This window comes from Leiobunum rupestre, chromosome 1 (genome assembly GCF_980474605.1).
Source record: "Leiobunum rupestre chromosome 1, qqLeiRupe1.1.hap1, whole genome shotgun sequence".
Classification (NCBI taxonomy): Eukaryota; Metazoa; Arthropoda; class Arachnida; order Opiliones; family Sclerosomatidae; genus Leiobunum; species Leiobunum rupestre.
In genome coordinates, this window is record NC_143384.1 from 22721822 (window position 1) to 22743909 (window position 22088).

Sequence of the window (22088 nt, forward strand, 5' to 3'; positions counted from 1 at the left end):
TATGTTCTTTCATTACTTTAATATTTAAAAAATATATTCATTTACATATCTGTACAAAAGCTTCAAATATTTTGAGGTATTTACATTAAATCTAGCTAATTATTTAAAAGTTATTGAAGCAAACGTAACGACTGAACCGAACTCTATCACAAACAATATTTGTATTAAAGTTACAAATCCAGAATAAAATTAAAATGAACTTACAATTAAAGTTTGCGAGGTAGAGCAACGACTATTATCAAAGCTACTAACAGTAGAATAATAATTACCCAATAACCTGAAATAAAAATTAAGAATTAGATTTCTTCAATTTCTTTGAGGGCCAAAAGCGAAGACTTACAACAACTTCCAGATTTTCTAGTTACAGTTGTAACATTTCTGGTTTCTCTCGTTAGTCTGTTATGTGTTGTATCAGTGTGATCGATAATATCTTCAATTATTTCTGAAATTGCACAAAATTTTATTTAAAAGCAACTATTTTAATGGAAAAAGATTTAGCATTTATGATATTTCTATGGAAAAGGCTTAGCATTGATGTTATTTCTATGGAAACGCATTTGTTTTACCATTTTGAACTTCAAGCTCTCCTCCAATGGTAATGGCCATCTCTTTTTGTCTAGATATAATTCGAGAAAGGCCATCTAATCCTTGATCTTGGGTTTTAATTACTTGCTGCTGTTGTCCTTTGATATCCTGCACCGACATGTTTCTAGTTGCTTCTGATTCTTCATCAGCCCAAGAAGAAACCTGGGGAGTAACATTCTGATGGGCAAGGAGGGCAGTTCTGTTAAAAATTGTCACAGAACGAATATAATGATAATTATTTCCAAACAGGAATGGGTGAAAACAGTGGTTGAACACTCTGAAGGAATAACAAATTCAGGTCCATTTAAACAAACAGGAAGTTCTTTGGTTAATCGCAAACAAATTTCAAAAGCACAACTCTGTTATGTTGAAAATGCATAGTTTTCAAAACAAAGTCTAAATAGAATTTAAAATTCCTCCCAAAAGCATCCTCGCACCTTTCAGACCTTCCACTAGACTGAAAATTGTTGATAGACAGTTCCATCTGCCTTTCTTTATTGCCTAAATTATCCAACATTCGTTGCCTGCGACTAGCTTCTTCATTGGTTCTACCATGTAAATTTACAAACATTTTAAAATAATAATATTATTGTTATCATTAGAACTGTTCTCAATCATACATCTGATAAGACAGGGAAGCTTGATTTAGGCTCTGACGAAGTTGAGCAATGTCTGATGTGAACTTTTTCATCATTTGGCGAATTTCGGCATTAAGCTATATAGAAATGTAAATTAAAATTTAGAAGAGAAGTGACACGTTGAATTGAAATATCAACTCCCATACCTTTGAAAATGAAACACTATTCCTCTGTTGCTGGTTACGAAGGGTTATTTTCTCCATTATACTTCTGGAGAGCCCCTCACAAGCATCAAAGGCAGAAAGCCTAGAGAAAAAAACCAAGGCTTAATTAAAAATTACTTGTAAAACCAAAAACAATAGACAAATTATAAAATTTTAATTAGTGGATTAAATGAATATATCATAAAATAAAATTAGTAGAAATATTATTTTAAAAAAACGCGAATAAACGGATAAAAAATCTTACCAAGTATCTCCACTAAACGCCATTTTGGTTTTGAAATCCCGTGATAGGCGTGGCTTCTATGACGTCACAAAATCTCCACAAATGAAAAGATAGTTCAAATTAAATTGTCGTCTGCTTTCTTTTTGTCAGATGCGACGTACATCGTCTACAAAGAAAATTAGAATTAATATAATTTAAATTTAAAATTTTTCTGTAATTTTCAAATATTTTGACGGAATAAAATTATACCATGCCACTCCCTGCACAGCTACCGCTCTACCAGGTAAATTTTGAAGTTATTCTTCAATAAAACATAATTTTTCTTTAAGCCTTGGCCATTAAAAGTTATGAAAAGTTACTTTTCGCGACTAAGTCACTAAATACCATTTCAGAGTTCCGTTGAGCCTATGCAAGTTGATGCCCCTCCCGAAGAAAATGACGCGCCCGAAGAAGAATCGTACACTGTTGAAAACCCTACAATGGTTATTAATAATTTTGTACAATCTCACAATTTCCTAAAACCCTTGATACTGATACGTTCATTTTCAATAGGATCTCGAGTCTTATGCAAACAGCTATACAGGACTTGCAAAATGGTACCGCTTAATCTTTATCGCTGACCATTGCCCATCTCTAAGAATGGAAGCCCTCAAAATGGCCTTAAATTATGTGCAAACTACCTTCAACGTTGCTATGTATCAACAGATACATCGCAAAATGGTCGAGGCTGCTGGGTAAATTTTTTTGATACAATTATTGTGTAACATATTTATAATCTTAAAATAAACATAAATTTGTAGTGTATCAAACCTGCCAGATGTAACTGGAGGTGGTACCACAATGGTTCCTATTTTGGACACTCAATGGATTGAAACCAAAAGCAAAAAAGCTGCTTTGAAACTTGAAAAACTTGATACTGATCTCAAAAATTACAAAAGCAATTCCATTAAAGAGAGTATAAGGTTTGTAAATTTTCAAAGAAAATAAGCAATGAGTGTTCTAAACGTAATTTTTCATCTCTAGGCGTGGTCACGATGACCTGGGAGATCACTATTTAGACTGTGGAGATTTGAGCAATGCGTTAAAATGCTATTCTCGTGCCCGAGATTACTGCACGAGTGGCAAGCATGTAGTCAATATGTGCCTAAATGTAATAAAAGTCAGTGTTTATTTGCAAAACTGGTCACACGTTCTTACTTACGTCAACAAAGCGGAAGCTACACCCGAATTCTCTGAGGTAATTATGTTATAGCACCATTTTTAGACATAGACTAACTGAAGATTGTTTTTGGTTCAAAGAATGGTGTTATTAAGGGACAAGGCAAAGAAGCCAATCAAAATACTTTGACAAAGTTACGTTGTGCTGCTGGCTTGGCTGAGTTGGCTACTAAGAAATACAAATCATCAGCCAAAAATTTCCTTCAAGCTAATTTCGATCATTGCGATTTTCCCGATGTTAGATTTTGTTATTTAGTTTTTTATTTTTGTGTCATTGCTAATTTTTATATTATTTTAGTTGCTTTCACCCAACAATGTTGCCATGTACGGAGGATTATGCGCTTTAGCCTCCTTTGATAGACAAGAATTGCTCAAAAATGTTATTTCTAGCGGGTATAACATTTTCAATTAACTTAAGTTAGATTCAAAGTAGATAACCATCCATCTTTACAGATCTTTTAAACTCTTTTTGGAACTGGAACCGCAATTAAGAGACATCATTTTCAAATTCTACGAGTCAAAATATGCCTCATGTTTAAGATTACTGGATGATATCAAAGACAATTTACTTTTGGATATGTATTTGGCTCCCCATGTTAACACACTATATACTCAAATTCGTAATCGGGCCCTGATTCAATACTTCAGCCCATATTTATCCGCCGATTTGAATCGAATGGCTGTGGCTTTCAATACAACTGTAACTGCTTTAGAGGATGAGCTGATGCAACTGATTCTGGAAGCTCAAATCCAGGCACGAATTGATTCCCACAATAAAATTTTATACGCCAAAGACATAGATCAACGCAGTACTACCTTCGAACGGGGATTTTTAATGGGCAAAGAGTATCGTAAAAGAACCACGGCTTTAATTCTCAGATCTGCCATGCTTAAAAACCAAATTCACGTAAAGGTAACAATTTAAAATTAAATTTAATTGTATTTATGATTGCAATTTATAATTACCTTTTCAGAGTCCACCCAGAGACGGTTCGCAAGGTGGAGAAATAACCACCACACCCCGAAATTAAACCATGTTCCCTAAATTATAACCTTGTTTTATTTTAAAGTTTAAATAAATACGAGTATAACTCTTGAGTAAATGGATTGTTTATTATTATAGTTCAGAGAGACAATCGCGTAATGCCAATATTTTAAGTACATTGTCTTTGGTCTGGGGGTAGTTTTTGACCACTTGTTGACAAATAGTAGCAGTTTCGCGCAATTCTTCCTTTGCCTTGGACATTTCGGAAGACACATCTTTATTAGAATAGCGTTTTATGTATTTACTGTTGACAGCCATTTCGTAATATTTCAGTTTCAGTTGTTTCAGAGATAGTAAATAAGTTCCCTGTAAAGCACACAAATTTTTTTAAGTCCACTGAATTGTATAAAACAACAAAATCATTTCAGGGTTGGCTGATTTAAACCAACTGGTTTTTTGAATTAACTAAAAATTATTCCAAAATGTTTGAACATTTTCTGGCAAAATTGCACTACAGCGGCCTCATGTAATTTCGTGTTTTTTTTTGGTGGAGAATGTAGCACTTGACGCGTAGATTACGAAACTAATTTTTTTTGGGGCCGCAAATGATAATTAAATTAATTAACTTAATGTTAAAAATGTACTAATTTTAGGGAATTACCGTGTTTTTGTATTTGTGGGTGGCGGAGAATGTAGCACTTGACGCGTAGATTACGAAACTAATTTTTTTTGGGCCGCAAATGATAATTAAATTAATTAACTTAATGTTAAAAATGTACTAATTTTAGGGAATTACCGTGTTTTTGTATTTGTGGGTGGCGGAGAATGTAGCACTTGACGCGTAGATTACGAAACTAATTTTTTTTGGGCCGCAAATGATAATTAAATTAATTAACTTAATGTTAAAAATGTACTAATTTTAGGGAATTACCATGTTTTTGAATTTTTGGGTGGCGGAGAATGTAGCACTTGACGCGTAGATTACGAAACTAATTTTTTTGGGCCGCAAATGATAATTAAATTAATTAACTTAATGTTAAAAATGTACTAATTTTAGGGAATTACCGTGGTTTTGTATTTTTGGGTGGCGGAGAATGTAGCACTTGACGCGTGACGCGTAGATTACGAAACAATTTTTTGGGCCGCAAATGATAATTAAATTAATTAACTTAATGTTAAAAATGTACTAATTGTAGGAAATTACCGTGTTTTTGTATTTTTGGGTGGCGGAGAATGTAGCACTTGACGCGTTGATTACGAAACTTTGGTTTTTGGGTCGAAAATAATAATTAACTTAATGTTAAAAAGTTAGTAGAGTGGAAACCTAAACAAACAGTAACAAGCCGTGGTGTAGGCGACAACCCGACGAAGATAATTACTTCCAAAAAACGTAAAAGACGTTACTAAACTCCCCGTATTGGCGCCTGACGGCGCCGCGCACTCGCTTCGCTCAAGCGCTGGGGGCGCGCAGCGCCTCCCCAACCCCATACGAAAAAAAGCGATGGGCCATCTATAACGCGACCTAGAGGACAGTACCAAGCCTTACGCATCAAGTATATACTTTTAATCTCAATCAGAAACAGAGTGGCCCAATAATAGAAAACACCGAGAAAATGAACAAAAACTGTAATTGATTTTATACAAAAAGGGAATATTACGTGGAATTCATTAGGACACCGAAACTGTGTTGCCGGCGAACACACGACGGAAATAAGTACAACAAAACACGTGCAAATACCCAAAAATTAGAAATTTAAAATTACATTAAAAAATTAAATAATCATTTGCGGCCAAAATAAAAATTACCCTCGGCATCTACGTGACAAGGTCTATCAGGCGCAACCAAAATTAATATAAAATTCAATGAAAATGTGAAATTTTTAAAATTAAAAAAATTAAGTTAAACAATTAAATAATCATTTGCGGCCAAAATAAAAATTACCCTCGACATCTACGTGACAATGTCTATCAGGCGCAACCAAAATTAATATAAAATTCAATGAAAATGAGAAATTTTTAAATTTAAAAAAATTAAGTTAAACAATTAAATAATCATTTGCGGCCAAAATAAAAAATACCCTCGACATCTACGTGACTAGGTCTATCAGGCGCAACTAAAATTAATATCAAATTCGATGAGGCCGCTGTACTACACTTCACCCCATTTTCTTACCGAAATGATTGGTTTTCTCATGTAGTATATAACCCGAAAACATTACGTCGTCGTGTACCCTTCTTCATCCTATATTTCACTTTACTTAATCTACTGTTTTTCGAATCCTTATTTTTGCTTATGGTTTTTCCTTTTAATAATTCCCTTGAAAATTTTCTATTTTTTCTATAAAATTTTCGAGGCATTTTCCTAGTCACCCTGCATTTATATAAACTCTGGTCACGTGAGATTTGTAATAATACTCATATTAATTTTAAGTTGATTGGTAATACCCAATGGCGTAGCCAGGGGGGGGGGCACAGGTGGCACATGCCCCCCGAAACGTTTTGGTCGTACGTACAAATTTTTTTTTTTTTTTACTTTTTTTTCAATGGTAAGTGTGACACTTAATATTCTTCACATGCAAAATTTTTACTGAGAGCTAATCACACGACTGACTGCATAACGGGCTTCGTCTCTGTTATGCGTCCACTTGCTAACGCGTCACACGTAGCCTTTGACAGCGCCTCGCTAGGGGGAGATTTTATTCTTGTGATGACGTCACTCCGTGACTAGCTCTCAGTAAAATATTCCCCAAAGTAACAAACTTATAGAATAATATTATATACTAATGTATGCACGGTTAAACAATAGCGAAAAATAGATTAAAAGTAAAATGAAGCAGTGTTTGAAAAAACCTGGTTTTTTCCCAACCCTGAACTATTTAAATCACTTGTTAGGAATTCCATAGAGAACCACCTCTACTTTTTTCTGAATCCCTAAAACTGATCTTACCTTATATTTATCCTGCAATAAGGTTTGAAGTTGTTCGATTTTCAATTGTTTTTCTTTCTCAAGCGCGTTGATTCGACTCTCCTCCTCTTTGATGTAATCACACAAGCTTTTCTCGTCATTCTGCATCTCGTCAATTTTCTTCTGATAAAGTTTCAGATCTTTGGTAACTTTCACAATCAGTCTTTTCAAATGGGCAATTTGGTTCTCGTAGATCACTTTGGCATCAGTCTTTCTATCGCAGTTGGCTGCGTTATCAACTTTAACAAGCAAACCATCCCGTAAAGTAATCGTTTTCTCCATTTTCTTTATCAAAAACTCTTGTTCCCTTTTCAACTGATCCAAATAGACATGTTTTCTGTGAATGTTAGTAGTTAGGGCTTGTATTTCTTCGGCATAGCGACCATTTTTTAGGGTCATTCTTGCTGACTCAAACTCCGTTATTTTCTTTTCAATTTTTATCAATTCCTCCCTGCCAATTAAAAAATTAAACGATGTAAAACTGTTAAAAGTATCATTCACGGTCTTAAATGAAGAAAACCCTTGTTTAAAATAGCGTTTTCCATTTGACTGCACTCGAGCTGTCGAGATCGCATAGATCAATAATATCTTGTTCCATTTACTTGATTTCATTTACCGCTTCGCTATATGTAGCCCTCACTCGAAACCGATCTACCGATAGTGTTTTAAATTTGATAACTCGAGATTAACGGCGAATACTTCACTGACGAAATTGATCTCAATCGCGAGAGAAATAGAACATATTTAGGAGATTCGATCACTTAATTCTAGATCCGAAAAGGAACTTGCGGTAAATATTGAACCGAGCACGTTGAAACTAACCTTTCAAAGTCTTTGTTGAAACAAAAATAAAACTGGCTCCGAGTCTCCGAGAGCAATCAAAATCCGTTGATCTGTCGAAATCGGCAGATCGGTTTTCAGTATTATTACCGTTTTCCATTTGACTGCTCTCGATCGCCGTGATCGATTTTTCGCGTCCCATTTGCGTGCTCGGATCTGCTCCAAACAATTATCGCGTGTTCCATTTATTGCTCTCAAGCGGTCTGGGATCTGCAAGAATCTTCAAAACATGTTCCATCTCTTTTTCGATCGGGGTGAGATTAAAGACATCTGAGACAGATTCGATCAACATTTCTTGCTCGGATCTGCTAGAATAAACTATCACGTGTTCCATTTACTGCTCTTTTAAGTGTTCCGAGATCGCTCGAAACGGATCTCCACGTTTCAACAGATCAAGATCGCTTTCAGAGCATTTTGGGGAGTTTTTCCATACCAGTTCGGGAATGAATGTGCAATTTCTCTCTCGATCGTACCGAGATAAACGACGTCGAAGACTGAGTCGGAGCAAACTTGAACAGTCAAATGGAAACCGCTTTACCCCAAAGGGATGGAGGTAATTAAGTGCATTTCTGAAGTCCTGATATTCGTACATTTGATTGAATAACGTAACAACTAACAATTCTACGTAAAACTACCACGTATTTTTTATTTCATTGGATCCATTCCACAATACGTCATTTGAAAATTTATTGTGGCGCCATTTTCTCGAAAGTAGATACTATTTCAATTTTGAAGAAATGGCAGTAAACGAAATTACGTACTAAGCATTTATCATTTCTAGTAGAGGGCGAGTCAGAATAACCATAAGCCTATCATAAGGTCCCCATAAGTAAAGGTCTACCATAGGTTTAAAGGTTTTTAAAAGGTTTAAAGGTTTTTTTTATTTAGCCGTACAAATGTACACCCTTTTGTAACAGGGCGGCTCCAAAATTGGCGCAGAGCAGGTAATAAATTTCCAGTGTTCAAACGAGTTCTTACTCAAAAAATAGAATAAAATAAAATAAAAAACACAAATTATAAAGTAACTTTGACAAGACACTTTAGATAAAATAATTCCTTTTTGTGTTAAAATACTAAGTTCTCCGGAACAAATTATAAGTTCTCCGGTACAAATTATAAGTTCTACGGTACGAATTATAAGTTCTCAGGTGCGAATTATAAGTTCTCAGGTACGAATTATAAGTTCTCAGGTACTAATTATAAGTTCTCAGGTACAAAATAGTTTGATCTTTTCGCAACAGCAGAGTGGTCCAGACTAGGTAATATTGCACCGCTGTTTCTTTATTTGCCAAGTTTCAAGGGTTTTCCTAACATCTTCGATACTCCACTGTTCACCAGTAAGACCTAGCACCTTTTCGATTGGCTCCCCAAAATATTCTGCCCGCCAGTCATTACTAGATTGACTATCGCATGTTTCGGGGCATTCTAACAGCACATGATAAATATCTTCGTCGACCTGGCCACAAAGTTTGCAAAGCGGAGAACGAGAAGGAAGACCCAGCAATTCCGTCTGACGGACTCCTGTGAGGAGGGCTCCTGTACGAGCCTGGAAAACCAAGCCACTACCCCAAGAACCATTATAGCATTCCTCTTTAGCTGGCTGTTTTTTTGCCTTGTAATAATTTAGGCTTTTCTTTTGCCGAACCTAAGCTATCCACTTGATTAATGCTGCTTCCTGCACTTCCTTATCAACATAGGCTGTCCACTCCTTATAAGAGTTGGCTTGTCCCCTTTTAGTTCCAACAGAGTACTGCTGGTCAAGCCGCTCTACTGCTCGTGTCCACTCAGTATTGGCACCCGTTTCTCTGACATATTTATAGATTTGGTGAGCCATACGTTCTTTCTCCATAAACTTGAGTCTACCCAGGAACTTAATTTTACTTCGGGCTTCTCTAGTAGTCATGCTGTTCCATCCCATCTCGCCATCGATTGCCGCATTAGCAGAAAAAGGGCCTGCATTCAAAGCTGTTTTACCAACTAGTCTTTGGTATCGTTCTAACATTTCTCTGGTAGGTTTAGAATAACATAAAACTTCATTTGCATAAGTTAGCAAAGGAACTGCCACACTTTTCCAAAGCGTCCGTGCGACTGAGTATTTATTGTATGAGTTTTCTGCTAAGTTGCGGACTGTCCAACGCATTTTATTGCATTTTCCAGCTATCTTGCTTTCCATATCCTTTAAATAAAACTCAGCGTTACTAATAGAGACTCCAAGGTACGTGTAGTTAGTCACCGTTTCCATTTCTTTCCCATCAAGGGTATATGGTTTTAGAAGAGGGGTTTGAGTGTTCAAAGACATTGAATTTGATTTTTCAATACTAAAAGTCAGATTTCTGCTCCTTGCGAAATCCGAACAAAGGTCCAGGAGAATCTGAAGATCCAAAGGATTATTGGCAAATAGGACTATGTCGTCCGCATAAAATAAACAAGGTATGGTGAGATCTAAATTTTGAGGTGGATAGCCGGGTAATGTAGCGCCACAACCAGAGTTCAGAAGACTATGTGCCAGATCATCCAGATATAGTGTAAATAACACAGGGGAAAGAGGGCAGCCTTGCTTCAGTCCAACCCGACTATCGATTTCATCAGTCAGTACTCCATTAAGGTTATACGTATATTTGCATTCCTTATACAGATCCATAATTCCATCTCGTAACGCAGTAGGGACAGCTTTGCTTTCCAAACATTCCCATAGCTTACTTCTATTTACGCTATCATACGCTTTTTTAAGGTCAATAAACGCAATTTCTAGTCGGTTTGACCTTTGCTTTGATAACTCAATTAATTGCGTTAGTATAAATAAATGGTCGTCCAGACGCCTATCTTTCCGAAAACCACCCTGCGCTTCACTCAAAATTCGGTTAGACTCTAAAAATCCAGTAAGTCTATTTTTCAGTAACATAGCGTATATCTTGTAAATGACTGATGTAATGGCAATTGGCCTATAGGAATCTAGGTCGAAAGCATTTTTTCCTTTTCCTTTGAAGATGAGAGCTACCCGGGCAAGAAACCAGGACTGGGGTAGTACTTTATTCTTCCTAATAGAGTTCAACACATGACAAAGAGCTGATCTAGCGCCTATCCCCAAAATCTTCAGACACTCTGCATATATGCCATCCGGACCTGCGGCCTTTCCCTTTTTTAAATCGGCAAGTACTTTATTGGGCTCCACCATTGAAAAATCATAATTATATGTAAGGCCTTGAGTTCCATCATCAGAAAGATAAGGCACAGTTGAGGGGGAGTTGCATGGTTGTATTTTCTGAGGAGTTTGGCGATAGTAACTCAACTTCTAGACCCTTAATATACTCAGTAATACGCATGACTATAGCCTGTTTTTCCCACAGTAAGGAACCATTCTTAGCTTTAACACCTTTAAAAGATTTTTCGGCAAAAATTTGGTACACAGACACACGTTTTTTATTTTATATATATTTTAGTTCCGAAATATTCAAGTGGTTTTCAGTGCAGTAGAACCAATGAAAATGGAACATAGAATAAATGGCACTGCCTCAGAACACACGACGACGAATATCAAGCGTTACCCTTATTGGCGCCTGACGGCGCCGCGCACTCACTTCGCTCGAGCGCTGGGGGCGCGCGGCGCCACCCCAACCCCATACTAAAAAAAGCGATGGGCCGTCTATAACGCGACCGAGAGGACAGTACCTAGCCAAACGCACCTAGTATCGTCCAACCGTCAGGTGTTCTACGTTATCTAAAAATTCGAAATCAGGAATTTTTAGTAAACATCCATTGAAAAATCTAAATTTTTAAAGTTAAATATCTCCGCGAATATAAATTTGCGCCGCATAATTCTTGCACCCAAATATTCCTCATCGCCCAAGGTATCAAATAAATATAACACTTGGTCGAAAATCTCGTGTGTCTGTGTACCTTACTTCACCCGATTTTTCCGCAGTCTCTCCCTGTTTCCTTAGCTTCTTCAGGTATTTCCAAAACTTCCGTCCCTTATCTTTCGCCGCTTTCTCTATATCCCGTTCCATTTTACAGTTCACCCGTTTAATTTCTCTCGCTATCACAGATTTCGCTATATTCTTGGCATCTCGTAGGAAGCCCAATATGCACGAACCGTATCACAGTGTTCATTAGCGGCTAAAGCTCGTCTATGTGCTTTCGCTGCCCTTTTCCTTTCCTTGATCGCATCCCCTACCGCCTTGTTCCACCATTTTTTTGGTAAAATTTTATTTTCCAATAAAGGAGTTGATTTTCGTATAGTCAGCGTGTGGGACATTGTCTGTAACAGTATTTTGACAAAGTCCTCATAAGTCGTGACTCCATGCGCGGTACCCTCTTCCATACTCAATTTAAATTTCTCTAGCTTTTCCTCGTTGTCTAATTCCCAGAAAGCTCGGTCAGACATGTCTGTGAGGGAATTCAGCATATTTCCATTTTGACACTGTTGAAAGTTAGTTTCAATGTAAATACTATTATGGTCACTGGCTACACTCTTGACACCAGCCTCATCTATTTCCATCGCTGTGATCAGATCCTGCAGACTCACTATAGAGTATATAATCAACTGTGGTACGACCCTCTGAGTTCTGCCAGGTGTACTTTCCTTTGCAATATGGAGATAAGTTTCCAATTATCAAACCAAGATCCTCAGCGAACAGCTTTAGTTTTCGTCCTTTAGCATCTTCTGTTTCACACTCAGCAATATGAGCGTTAAAATCCCCCATCATGCAAACCGTATAGCCATTAATCACCGCTTCAGTGATGTCTTGTCTAAGACATTCGAAAATGCATTCATTTAGTGACATGGCTAGTTTTGTCGACCCCACAGGACAATATATTAATGCAAATAAGACTTTGGGTACAGACTCGGAAGAAAACCACATGTGCTCTTTACATTTCTTATGAATAATCAGGGTTTCAGACGGAGGAGCCATCACACCTAGGCCTCCACCCTTTCGCTCCCAGCCTTGACGATTTGTTCCAATCCATTGGACACCTTTAGATAGTGGAGGCGTAGCTCCATCACGTAAATGCGTCTCAGTCAGGGCAAAGAAATTCAATTTTTCGGTGGCCAAAATATTAGAAAGCTCATGTATTTTCTGATCTGTCGCTTCACCCTGCATATTCAAATATCGGAAGCGGAAAGGTAGAGGAAGTTTTATTTTCTGGCTGCGCCGCTTTCCTCTCTCCTTTACTTTCCTCTGACCATTCATGACAGGCGGACAGTTGGTACTTGCAGAGTGAGGAGGGTCTTCACAGCAATGGTCTCCAATAGGGCAAGTGGTACAAATATTTACACTTGAAATGTTTTTATTTACATATATACAAGATAGGGATAGCGTTTCATCTACCATTAACTCTCGTGGGGCACTTATTAAATGGCCTGATTCCCCGGGTGCAGGCCAGACTGCTGGTTTTTTTTTTCGACGGAGAGTAGTGATCTGAGAACCAGGTCTACCCAGACGTCGTTAGTGCCATAGTCGAACACTAGCCATCATCCTCTGTTCCAAAGAGTGATCTGGGGTAAGTCGAACCCGACAAAATTCTGGAACTTGATTATCCTTCAGCTTATGTGCAGCGTCGAGAATTACTTACAGATTAAAATAGGCCTCTGTTTCTTTTCCTTGCTTCTACCAAACCGTGTACAAGTTTTAATAGAAAAAGAGAAACCCTCATCCAACTGGAGATTTTTGCGTAGCCAATTTTCAGTGCCCTGTACGGTATCCATGTCATCAAAGTCTACTCCGAAAGCCACTAAATTCTCTGCAGGCGCCTCATCTATTCTACTGCTTGGGCCAATACTTTTATCCTTTTCAGATTCCTTTCCTTTCTCCTCAAGCTTCGTAGTTAGAGCCTCTACCTGATTAGTATTTAGTAAGCTCCTTAACAGATTCCCGCAGAGCCTCTGTTTCTTCTTTTTGTTCTTGTCGAAACTTAGACGCGGATGCCAATTTCAACAAAGTAGCAGATGTGGAAAGAACGGCAATATTATTATCAGCCTTACCAGCTCCCATGTTGACTTTGTTGAACAGTTTGCTGTACCCGAAAACATTATTGACATCAGACTATCCGGATGTGACTGCACTCTTTGATAAACACTTTAATCCCAAACCTTCAAGAATTGTGGAACGTGTAAAATTTAACAGACGCTACCGCAAGAATGGAGAAACAGTCGCTGAATACGTTGCAGAATTGAAATCATTGTTTTTAAAAAAAAAAAACCAAAACAATGTTTTTTATTGTTTTAAACAATATTAATTGTTTTTAACTTTTTTTAAATCAAACAATAAAAAACACATTATAAACAATAAAAAACTATGTTTAAAACACGTTTTAAACTATTCATTATACTTATGAATCAAACTCACGATTAAACTCATTTAAAGAAATATTACGTATCATTAAACGTATTATCATAAGTGGCATAATTACCCTAAGTGTGTCAATAAGATGAATTTTTCAATGATACCTTGTTTAACGAAAGTGACGTAAATGACGTCATTTTTTCCAGTGACGAAATTTACGTAATGTGTTTGCGAAGCGGCGTCTGCGGCGCGAGCATTAAAAATACCATATAGGGTACTTGAACGGAATTCGCGAGTCCTACGTTTCTTTGGTCTGTTTAGAACAAGCTCTAATTGAAGATTTTCTGTGGGAAAGGCTCCTATTGGCACACTTAGGGTATTTATGCCACTTATGGTATTATAAATAAACTCACAGGGAGAAGAACCAAAGAGTACACGCTTATTTAAACGAGCCAGGAATTTCGCTAAGCGTTGTTGACCAACCATTGACGGCCTTAGGGTTTTCGATGCCCCATGCAAATACTACCTAACCTGTAGTAGGGTTTTTAATATAGCTTTCATCCTGAAATTTTCGGTCGAATAGTACTAAGAACAGGGAAAATAGCTAGTTATCCACACATTGTTTTTAGTTTTGGTTTATTGAAATTTGCACGTCTGCAGTCATAAATCATCACAAATAAACAATGTAATAAAAAATAAGAACTTAGATACCTTTATAAAGTTAAAACTTCCATCACGTCATAAAATTTCTAAAAAATCGAGAAAGGGGACCGAAATCCCTTGATTTTTATCTAGGAGTGCTACCTAGTCGGTTTTAACCCGATCTGTCCAGACCAGCCGTGTTTCTTGTTACTTAAAACCCGGCACAACCCGACTAAACAGCAACCCTACCTTTATCTCGTGCATAGGTAGTGTCCCAAATAGATGTATATTGTAAGCTATATACATTCTACAAAAAGACAAAATTCAATGCGTTCGTAGGATTTTTGGACTGGTAGGAAATTTATGAAATCATATCGAGCCCTTTCAGTCGCTCTTTTCAGAGAATCTTAAAATCAAGCTACCCGTTATCAATACAATTTACCTTTCTTAGAGCCTTGGAATGGTTTTTTTCTACCTTTTCCCTCATATTGAATAACCAAAATCTTACAAAAAAAACAGATAGTTTAAAACGTTTAACACAAATTGGTGTTTGTTTAAAATATTTTTTAAACGTGTTTTAAACACTTGTTTTAAACATTTTGTTTAAAACTTGCCAACCCTGATTGGGCAAGCATCTCGAAGAGATGATAATGCACCAGTTGGTGTGCGGAATTAACGATGAAGAAATGCAACAACGATTATCCGAAGAACCTGATGACATTAAATTACAAGTGGCTGTAGACCTAGTCCAGAAGATTGAGACAGCAAAGCTAAATACACAGCAAATGAGGTCACACACACAGCGGGAACAAACACCAGCTCAAGTAAATGCAATCCAGTCGTACCAGAAAAAACCTCAACCAAGTACGCAACACAACCGCACACATGACACAAGTTCACGATGCAAGAGGAAGGACCATGTCAATTCCAAATGTCCCTACATAGACGCTACGTGCCATACCTGCAAGAAAAAGGGTCATATTGCCCCAGCATGTAGAACTTCCACCACAGAGTCTAACACGATCAAGTCGCACAGGAACAACAGAAGAAAGAACAACCGCACTAACAATGTACAGGTTGAAGACAACGCAGTACCTTTAAATGAATACCCTGTATACAATGTCACAGGTGGAACCCAACGGAAATCCCACACAGATGATGCGCCTCCGCAGGAAATAATAACGTGCAAGATAAATGGGAAAGAGTTTTCTTTGGAAGTTGACTCCGGCTCTGGTCACACTCTCATTTCAGAGGAGACGTTCCGCCGTATTCCGCGTAGATCAAAGATCGAACCTTTCACTAATACTTTAAGGTCTGTGACCGGAGAATATTTAGACATCCTGGGGAAGGTTGAAGTTCAGATTGAATACGATGGTAAAAGAGACACCTTACCACTTTTGGTTATAAGAAATAACCAGGCAAGCCTCTGTGGAAGAAAATGGCTATACTCCAAACTGGACATAATACCATCGGTTCTGCGTGGGGATGCATATGTACACAAGATAACAGTGCCACCAAAACAATCCTTGGAGTCCACATTATGTAAGTATGCACCAAAGCAAAAATTGGAACAAATTTTCATTTTCCCCTGGCTTAGGAACGTTGAAGAACGTGAAGGTACAACTTGCCATAAAGGTTGGTCATAAACCCAAGTTTTGTAAAGCCCGTACAGTTCCTTATGCAATGAAAGACATAGTGGAAACCGAAATTAGGCGTTTGGAAGCCATGGGGATTATAGAAAGCGTGGATCATCCTATAGTTCTGGTTTTAAAGCCACAGCAGCCTGGGCAGCCACAGAAAATACGCATATGCGGAGATTTCAAGACTACGGCCAACCCAGCAATGGATACATCAATATACCCATTGCCCAAGACTGAGGATATCTTTGCCACATTGGCTGGCTGTAAGTTTTTCGCACGCGTTGATTTGAGAGATGCGTATAACCAACTTATTTTGCACGAAGATTCAAGAGACATAACTGTCGTCAACACAACATTAGGTTTATACCGTTACCTCAGACTACCATTCGGAATAGCCTCAGCATCAGCGGTGTTTCAACGCCACATCGACACCTTATTCCGTAACAAAAAGGGCGTCTCACCCTTTCAGGATGATATCTTGTTAGGGGGGAAAACTGAAGAAGAGCTATTAGAACTCATTGACGAAATGTTGCAGATTTTGTTCACAAATGGATTAAAGCTTAGGAAAGAAAAATGTTGTTTTCTTCAAGAGTCAGTGGAATTTCTTGGTCACGTTTTGGATGCAACAGGAATTCACCCTCAGGCAACCAAAATGACAGCAAAAGTCAGAAAAAAGAATCTACAAGGTAAATGACTTTGTATCCGTACAAAACTTTGGAAATGGTCCAAAATGGATAGATGGCAAGATCGAGGGGCTGCTCTCTCTCCCTAGATTTGTACACCTGATTTCAGATTCGTGAATGTTTGTGAGAATGCAAAGAATCAAAATGAATTCACAAAATAAATGTGAATTCAGCTGAAACCCGTAAAATTTGAAGTGAATTCAGCAGAATTCGGTAATTTTTAAGTGAACACACGGAATTCGTCAGTCCCATGCAAGTGAATATAAGGAATTCATCTTTTTGAATAACCCTACAGCACACAGTAAATTTTAAATCGAGTTTATTTGGAGCTGAATTGTAGAAAATCCTTTATTTGTTTAGTATATTTAAAAATTATTACACTATATACCTACGCCTATTATTAAATAAAAATAATCATTTATAGTTACGTCTACAGGCATACTTTTGTTTAGTCAGATATCCCACAATTCCAAAATAAATTCAATTGTAAACGAAACGCAACGGCAGCACTCTAGGCTGAGTTTTGGATTTAGTGACTAACCTAAAGGATTTAGTGTATAAGTTTCAAAAATTACAAAGAAAAACTCAAGCACTCTTTGTAAGCAATAACACCTTTCGGGCTACAGTATTTGAAAAAATATAATTTAATAAAAATTATCCTTTTAAATAGTGTATTACTAACAAGGAGACATCCCGAAGTGTAACCCACCGATTTTGTTCAAACTCGGGGGATTGGTAGACCTTCATGTTAATATTAATCCAATTTTACAGAACTAATGAATTTCAATTAATTCCTTTAAATTTTGATCAAAACTTCTGCTTTTGATCAAATTGGTACGCATTTCTTCAATTTCGAAAAAATATATTTTACTTCAAACTTTTGAGATTTTTTGTAAAATTTAGTCTTTTTTTATATTTAAAATTTAGCATTTGATCATTGTGGACCTAATAAACCAATTTATCTATGTATCATACCGATATTTCACAAATAATTTATTTCAATCAATTCCTATAAACTATAATCGATTTTAAAAAATAATTTATTTCAAATAATTTCGAAATATTTTTTCAATGTTTGTACTTTTTTAAATTTTTTCTCACATTTTCCCGATTTTAGCCATTTTGGTTCATTTTCACCTATTTTGCTCAACAAGAAAAAAAACTGTAGACTACCCTGGCCCCTTTTGAAGCTTGACCGTGAAAGGTGTAAAACGGGGTTTTTATGAAAAAAACGGGCTATGCATAGTTTCGACACGTGATCCATTCGCTCTCTCTCTTCAGTCAGGTGCCTGGTAAACATAACAACACGGACTTTGCTATCTAGGGGACGGTTTTAGCCAAGGTTCATAAAAAATGCTTCTCCCATTAATAGGAAAAATATAACACAATTTCCAAGAATTCAGTGAATTCACGCCATATTTTAAGGAATTCGCGGGAGTTTTTAATGAAATGAAATAAAATTTTGGAATTCACGTGAAATTACAATCTTTTTTCGAATTCATTGGGATTTCACAAATTTTATTGAATTCCACTAGGAGTTGAAGGAATTCAATTATATTTCTACGGAATTCATACAATGCTTCAGAAAATACCAAGGGGAATTCTTGAATATTTTAAAGAATTCGCGTAATTTGTAAGGAATTCATGTGAATTATAAGAAATTTTAAAAACTTTAAGAATTCACTTGAATTCCTGGAATGCATAAATTAATTTACAGAATTCAAGTATTATCTGCAGGGAATTCTCATTGAATTCATCCAGAGATGTACACCAGATTCGCGAGTTAGCAGCCCCTCGGGCAAGATACAGGAAATAGAAGGAAACATGATGTATCGTATCAGCACAGAAAAGGGCACATGTAGAAGGCATATAAATCAAATTCATTCAAATGTACAGCCAGTAATGCCAATGGTCTAAACAGTAGCTGCACCAAATGCAGGCCAGATGACAGTACCAGTAGCTTCATTTCCTCTTAGGCCGCAAACAGTACCAGTGGTTTCACTTCCAACCACGCCGCAAGGCCCATGCGAAGGGCAAGTACCAGAAATCCAGCAACCGTTAGTTCCAGATGTCACAATAAACCCCGGAGCAGACAGATTGCGGCAACCAGTAGTGCCGGAAAACACCCGAACTACAGGAACTAGTAAAGATATACATCGGACAATTCAGATTCATCTGGACTTTACGGCACCACAAATCAAAGACGTACAAACCACTGGAGATCCAGATCAACCCGAAGCAAGGGAGAAGAATCAGCAAAAACCAAACAACGATGCTCATAAACCAATCAGTGAGGAGCAGAAGTTAGACAGGCCGAGTCGATCAAGGAAACAGCCAAAGAAGTTGGAAGATTATGTTTTATGCAAATAATGTTTAGATAAATCTTAAAAATGTATAATACCTAAAAGTCTTTCAATTCATGGTGTAAATTAATTCCTTCTTTAAGGGGAAGGTATTGAAGCATATGATGTAGTTACAATATCATCCGCGGGAGGGCACCCTAGACTAGCTAGGGGAGCCCAAGAATTTAAACAGGCATTCCCCCATTGGGCATTAGCCAGTAAGCATGTAACTTTAGACCTTTCTTAATTTCCTAAATAAATAAGTAATATTTTAGTTATAACTGAGTAATCATTCATTATATAACATCAAAACATAACAGATACAGTACAGGCTATAACTCCGTATAGGACGCCGCTAAACGATGAATGCTCTTCAAATATAAATTTAATTCAGGCGTCATTCGATTTATATTAGTTCTCTCTATCTAACTATGCCAGTGCTGAGTCGCGGTTTTTAATCTATCGGATAAATTCAAGAGTTCTAGTAGGAAGAGGCTACTATTGTGGCTGTGCCATCTTGTTTACACTAACCTGGCAGAAACGATTTTCAACTGCATAGTTTCTTTTTCAGTATCAAATTCGTCTAGTTCTTTCTTCTTTTTTTCTAATTCCAGCTCCAGAGTCTGTTTCAAATTAGTTAAAACATAAATTTAAAAAACCAATTTGTCATCTTAGTAAAGGGGAACGGTCAAGCTTTAACCAGTTAGATAGCCCTATAGCCCTTTAAAAACTGAAATTTATGGCGAAAACCGCATCAAAAAATATTAAGCGCTTAATTTTGAATAAAATAAAGAAATTTCGGGAAATCGATAAGCACGCGTCCACTGCGACACCTGGTGAGAAATTAAATTGAATAAAATTGAAAATATATATATATATATATATATATATATATATATATATATATATATATATATATATATATATATATATATATATATATATATATAAAAGCGCGCGCTGCTGGAGACGCAAAATGTTTTAGTTTTTTTTTATTTTGCACGTGCAGCGCGTTTCAGTTTTACGAGACCTAAGACGAAATTGCGCGATTTCAAAAGTTAGGCTTGTTCGCAAATCGCTCGTTGTTGTCGCGCTGGCACTGGCGGTACACCCTAAGATGGCGGCGAAAATTCAATCCCAAATACTTGCCGTTATTTTGCGTTTCAACTTTTTGGGCCAAAAACTACTCTGTCAAGACCAAATAAGGTACATGTAAGTATATTGAACGTCTTGTTGATCTTTTGATATGCTAATAAAGCGATATTTGGAAAAGCTTGGCCGTTCCCCTTTAAAGGGCCAGAAAATCGTTTGACTCCCACTAGTTGCCGGAAATAGGTCTGGAAAAATTGCAGAATATGATTAGCTTCATCTGGTACCACGAGATGCAGAAGAGGAAGAGATAATTAATAGCGTTTTCCATTTGATTGCTCGAGATTCGCTCTGAATCTGTCTCTGCCGTCATAGATCTCGCCCCAATCGACTAGAGTAAAACCGCAAATGGAACATTCCATGACCATATTCCCGCGCTTTGTTGTTTTTCGTCTGCTAGTAATTTGAATTTTCGCGTCTTGGTCTGCCATTTTGCCAAAAAATCTAAAAGGAACACGCGAAAATTTGCTCCGATCGGTTTTGAGCCCCAGAGAGCGGCAAATGGAACACGCGAAACTTGATCGGAACAGATCCGAGCACGTTAATGGAACATATAATGTTGATCAGAGCGATCTAGAGTGCTCGAGAGCAGACAAATGGAAAACGCTATGAAATTCGGTCCGATATTTTTCAAAGGATTTTGTGGCCCTTTAAATCAAAATTAACCTCAGTCAACTCCGACAACTCGTCTTTGACGCCTTGGGATTTGTTTTCGATTTGTTTCTTGGCTAAACGTTTCTTTTGCAACAGAATGTTCAGACTGTCCTTCGTCCCTTGCAATTTTCTCAACTGTTTCCAGATCAACTCTTTTTCGCCGTTTAGCGCGTTTAGATTGTCCTCGAGGCGTTTCTTTCGGGCGTTCAGGATGACGGATTCGCCTTGAAGCTTCTGCGAACCGCTTTTCTGCTCCAAAACGCTCTTTTGTAAGGACAGCATTTGACTTTGTCCGCTCAGCCATTTCGACTGCATTTTCAAAGTGTCTTTCTCAATTTCTTCAATTTCAGTTTCCAAACGTTCCAGTTCGAGTTCCGTTGGACCCAGTTCTTTGCCCTGTATAAATAATTAGTTTAACTATAATTTGAAATCGATCCTTACCACCATAATTCCAGCCTAAGTCACTTTAAATTTATTAAAATCGAAGTCGGTGCATTTACAAGGAGAGTACCCGAGGTGTTTATTGCCGATTTTGTTCCAAGCCGCCCATACTGTAGACCTATATGAGATATGAAATTTCCCAAAAGGAGACGTTGCACTACCCATTCGATTTGCCATGGCAACCGAAAAAAATCTCCATTTAAAAAAACATGGGATTTTCTCGGTTTCACGAAAATTTAAATCACAAAATGGGTAATTTGAACCACATTTAGGTAAATTTCATCAATATTCGGTAAATTGGAACATTTTTGAGGAAAAATTGTAACAATTTTAGGGGAAAATCTTATTTTTGTTTCAAGTGGTCAAAAACATTAGCGGTTGCCATGGCAAATCGAATGGGTAGTGCAACGTCTACTGGCGCTTTTTGTGTAACTCAGTTCAATAAATTATATTCTATTCTTAATCCAAGGCCTCACACACTTGGTCCTATATCCAGTCTCTCTTAACAATTTCCAAATCATTATAACCCGACAGAATATTTATCTTTGTTTTATTAATTTTTTTTGTATAAACTTCACTTTCCACGGCCATTTTCGCGACTAAAGAATGCATGGATTTTGCTATCGTGTAAGAAC

The 22088-nt window shown here is 37.1% G+C and overlaps 3 protein-coding genes across 7 annotated transcripts in view; 1 reads left to right on the top strand and 2 right to left on the bottom strand.

The window, feature by feature from the left end:
* On the bottom strand, window positions 1-1753 carry Syx8 (syntaxin 8). Of its 3 annotated transcripts, XM_090176854.1 has the most exons (8): window positions 1632-1753; window positions 1370-1469; window positions 1206-1300; window positions 1023-1133; window positions 567-784; window positions 341-442; window positions 201-277; window positions 1-143 (listed from the first exon to the last, which is right to left on the bottom strand). In XM_090176854.1, the coding sequence occupies exons 1-7, from the start codon at window positions 1652-1654 to the stop codon at window positions 207-209; spliced, it is 720 nt and encodes a 239-aa protein (XP_090032980.1). In that variant the 5' UTR covers window positions 1655-1753; the 3' UTR covers window positions 1-143; window positions 201-206. The 3 variants fall into 3 exon arrangements, with proteins under 3 accessions (XP_090032980.1, XP_090032979.1, XP_090032981.1); XM_090176853.1 differs by having other exon boundaries at window positions 1-277; XM_090176855.1 differs by having other exon boundaries at window positions 1-277; window positions 1032-1133; window positions 1632-1752.
* CSN1b (COP9 signalosome subunit 1b) lies at window positions 1734-3931 on the top strand. Its single transcript, XM_090176852.1, has 9 exons — window positions 1734-1893; window positions 2003-2092; window positions 2163-2344; window positions 2411-2572; window positions 2634-2847; window positions 2910-3065; window positions 3127-3221; window positions 3282-3741; window positions 3803-3931. Exons 1-9 carry the CDS (start codon window positions 1861-1863, stop codon window positions 3857-3859), a joined length of 1449 nt encoding a protein of 482 aa, XP_090032978.1. The 5' UTR covers window positions 1734-1860; the 3' UTR covers window positions 3860-3931.
* LOC149961372 (coiled-coil domain-containing protein 40-like) overlaps window positions 3927-22088 on the bottom strand; it is a 24678-nt gene continuing 6516 nt past the window's right edge. The window contains exons 10-13 of one of the 3 annotated variants that reach the window (XM_090176850.1): window positions 21025-21408; window positions 19741-19832; window positions 6761-7229; window positions 3927-4179 (exon numbers count right to left, since the gene is read on the bottom strand). In XM_090176850.1, the coding sequence (XP_090032976.1) occupies window positions 3946-4179; window positions 6761-7229; window positions 19741-19832; window positions 21025-21408 (1179 nt within the window). In that variant the 3' untranslated portion in view covers window positions 3927-3945. The other 2 variants (XR_016481103.1, XM_090176851.1) reach the window with 2 other exon arrangements.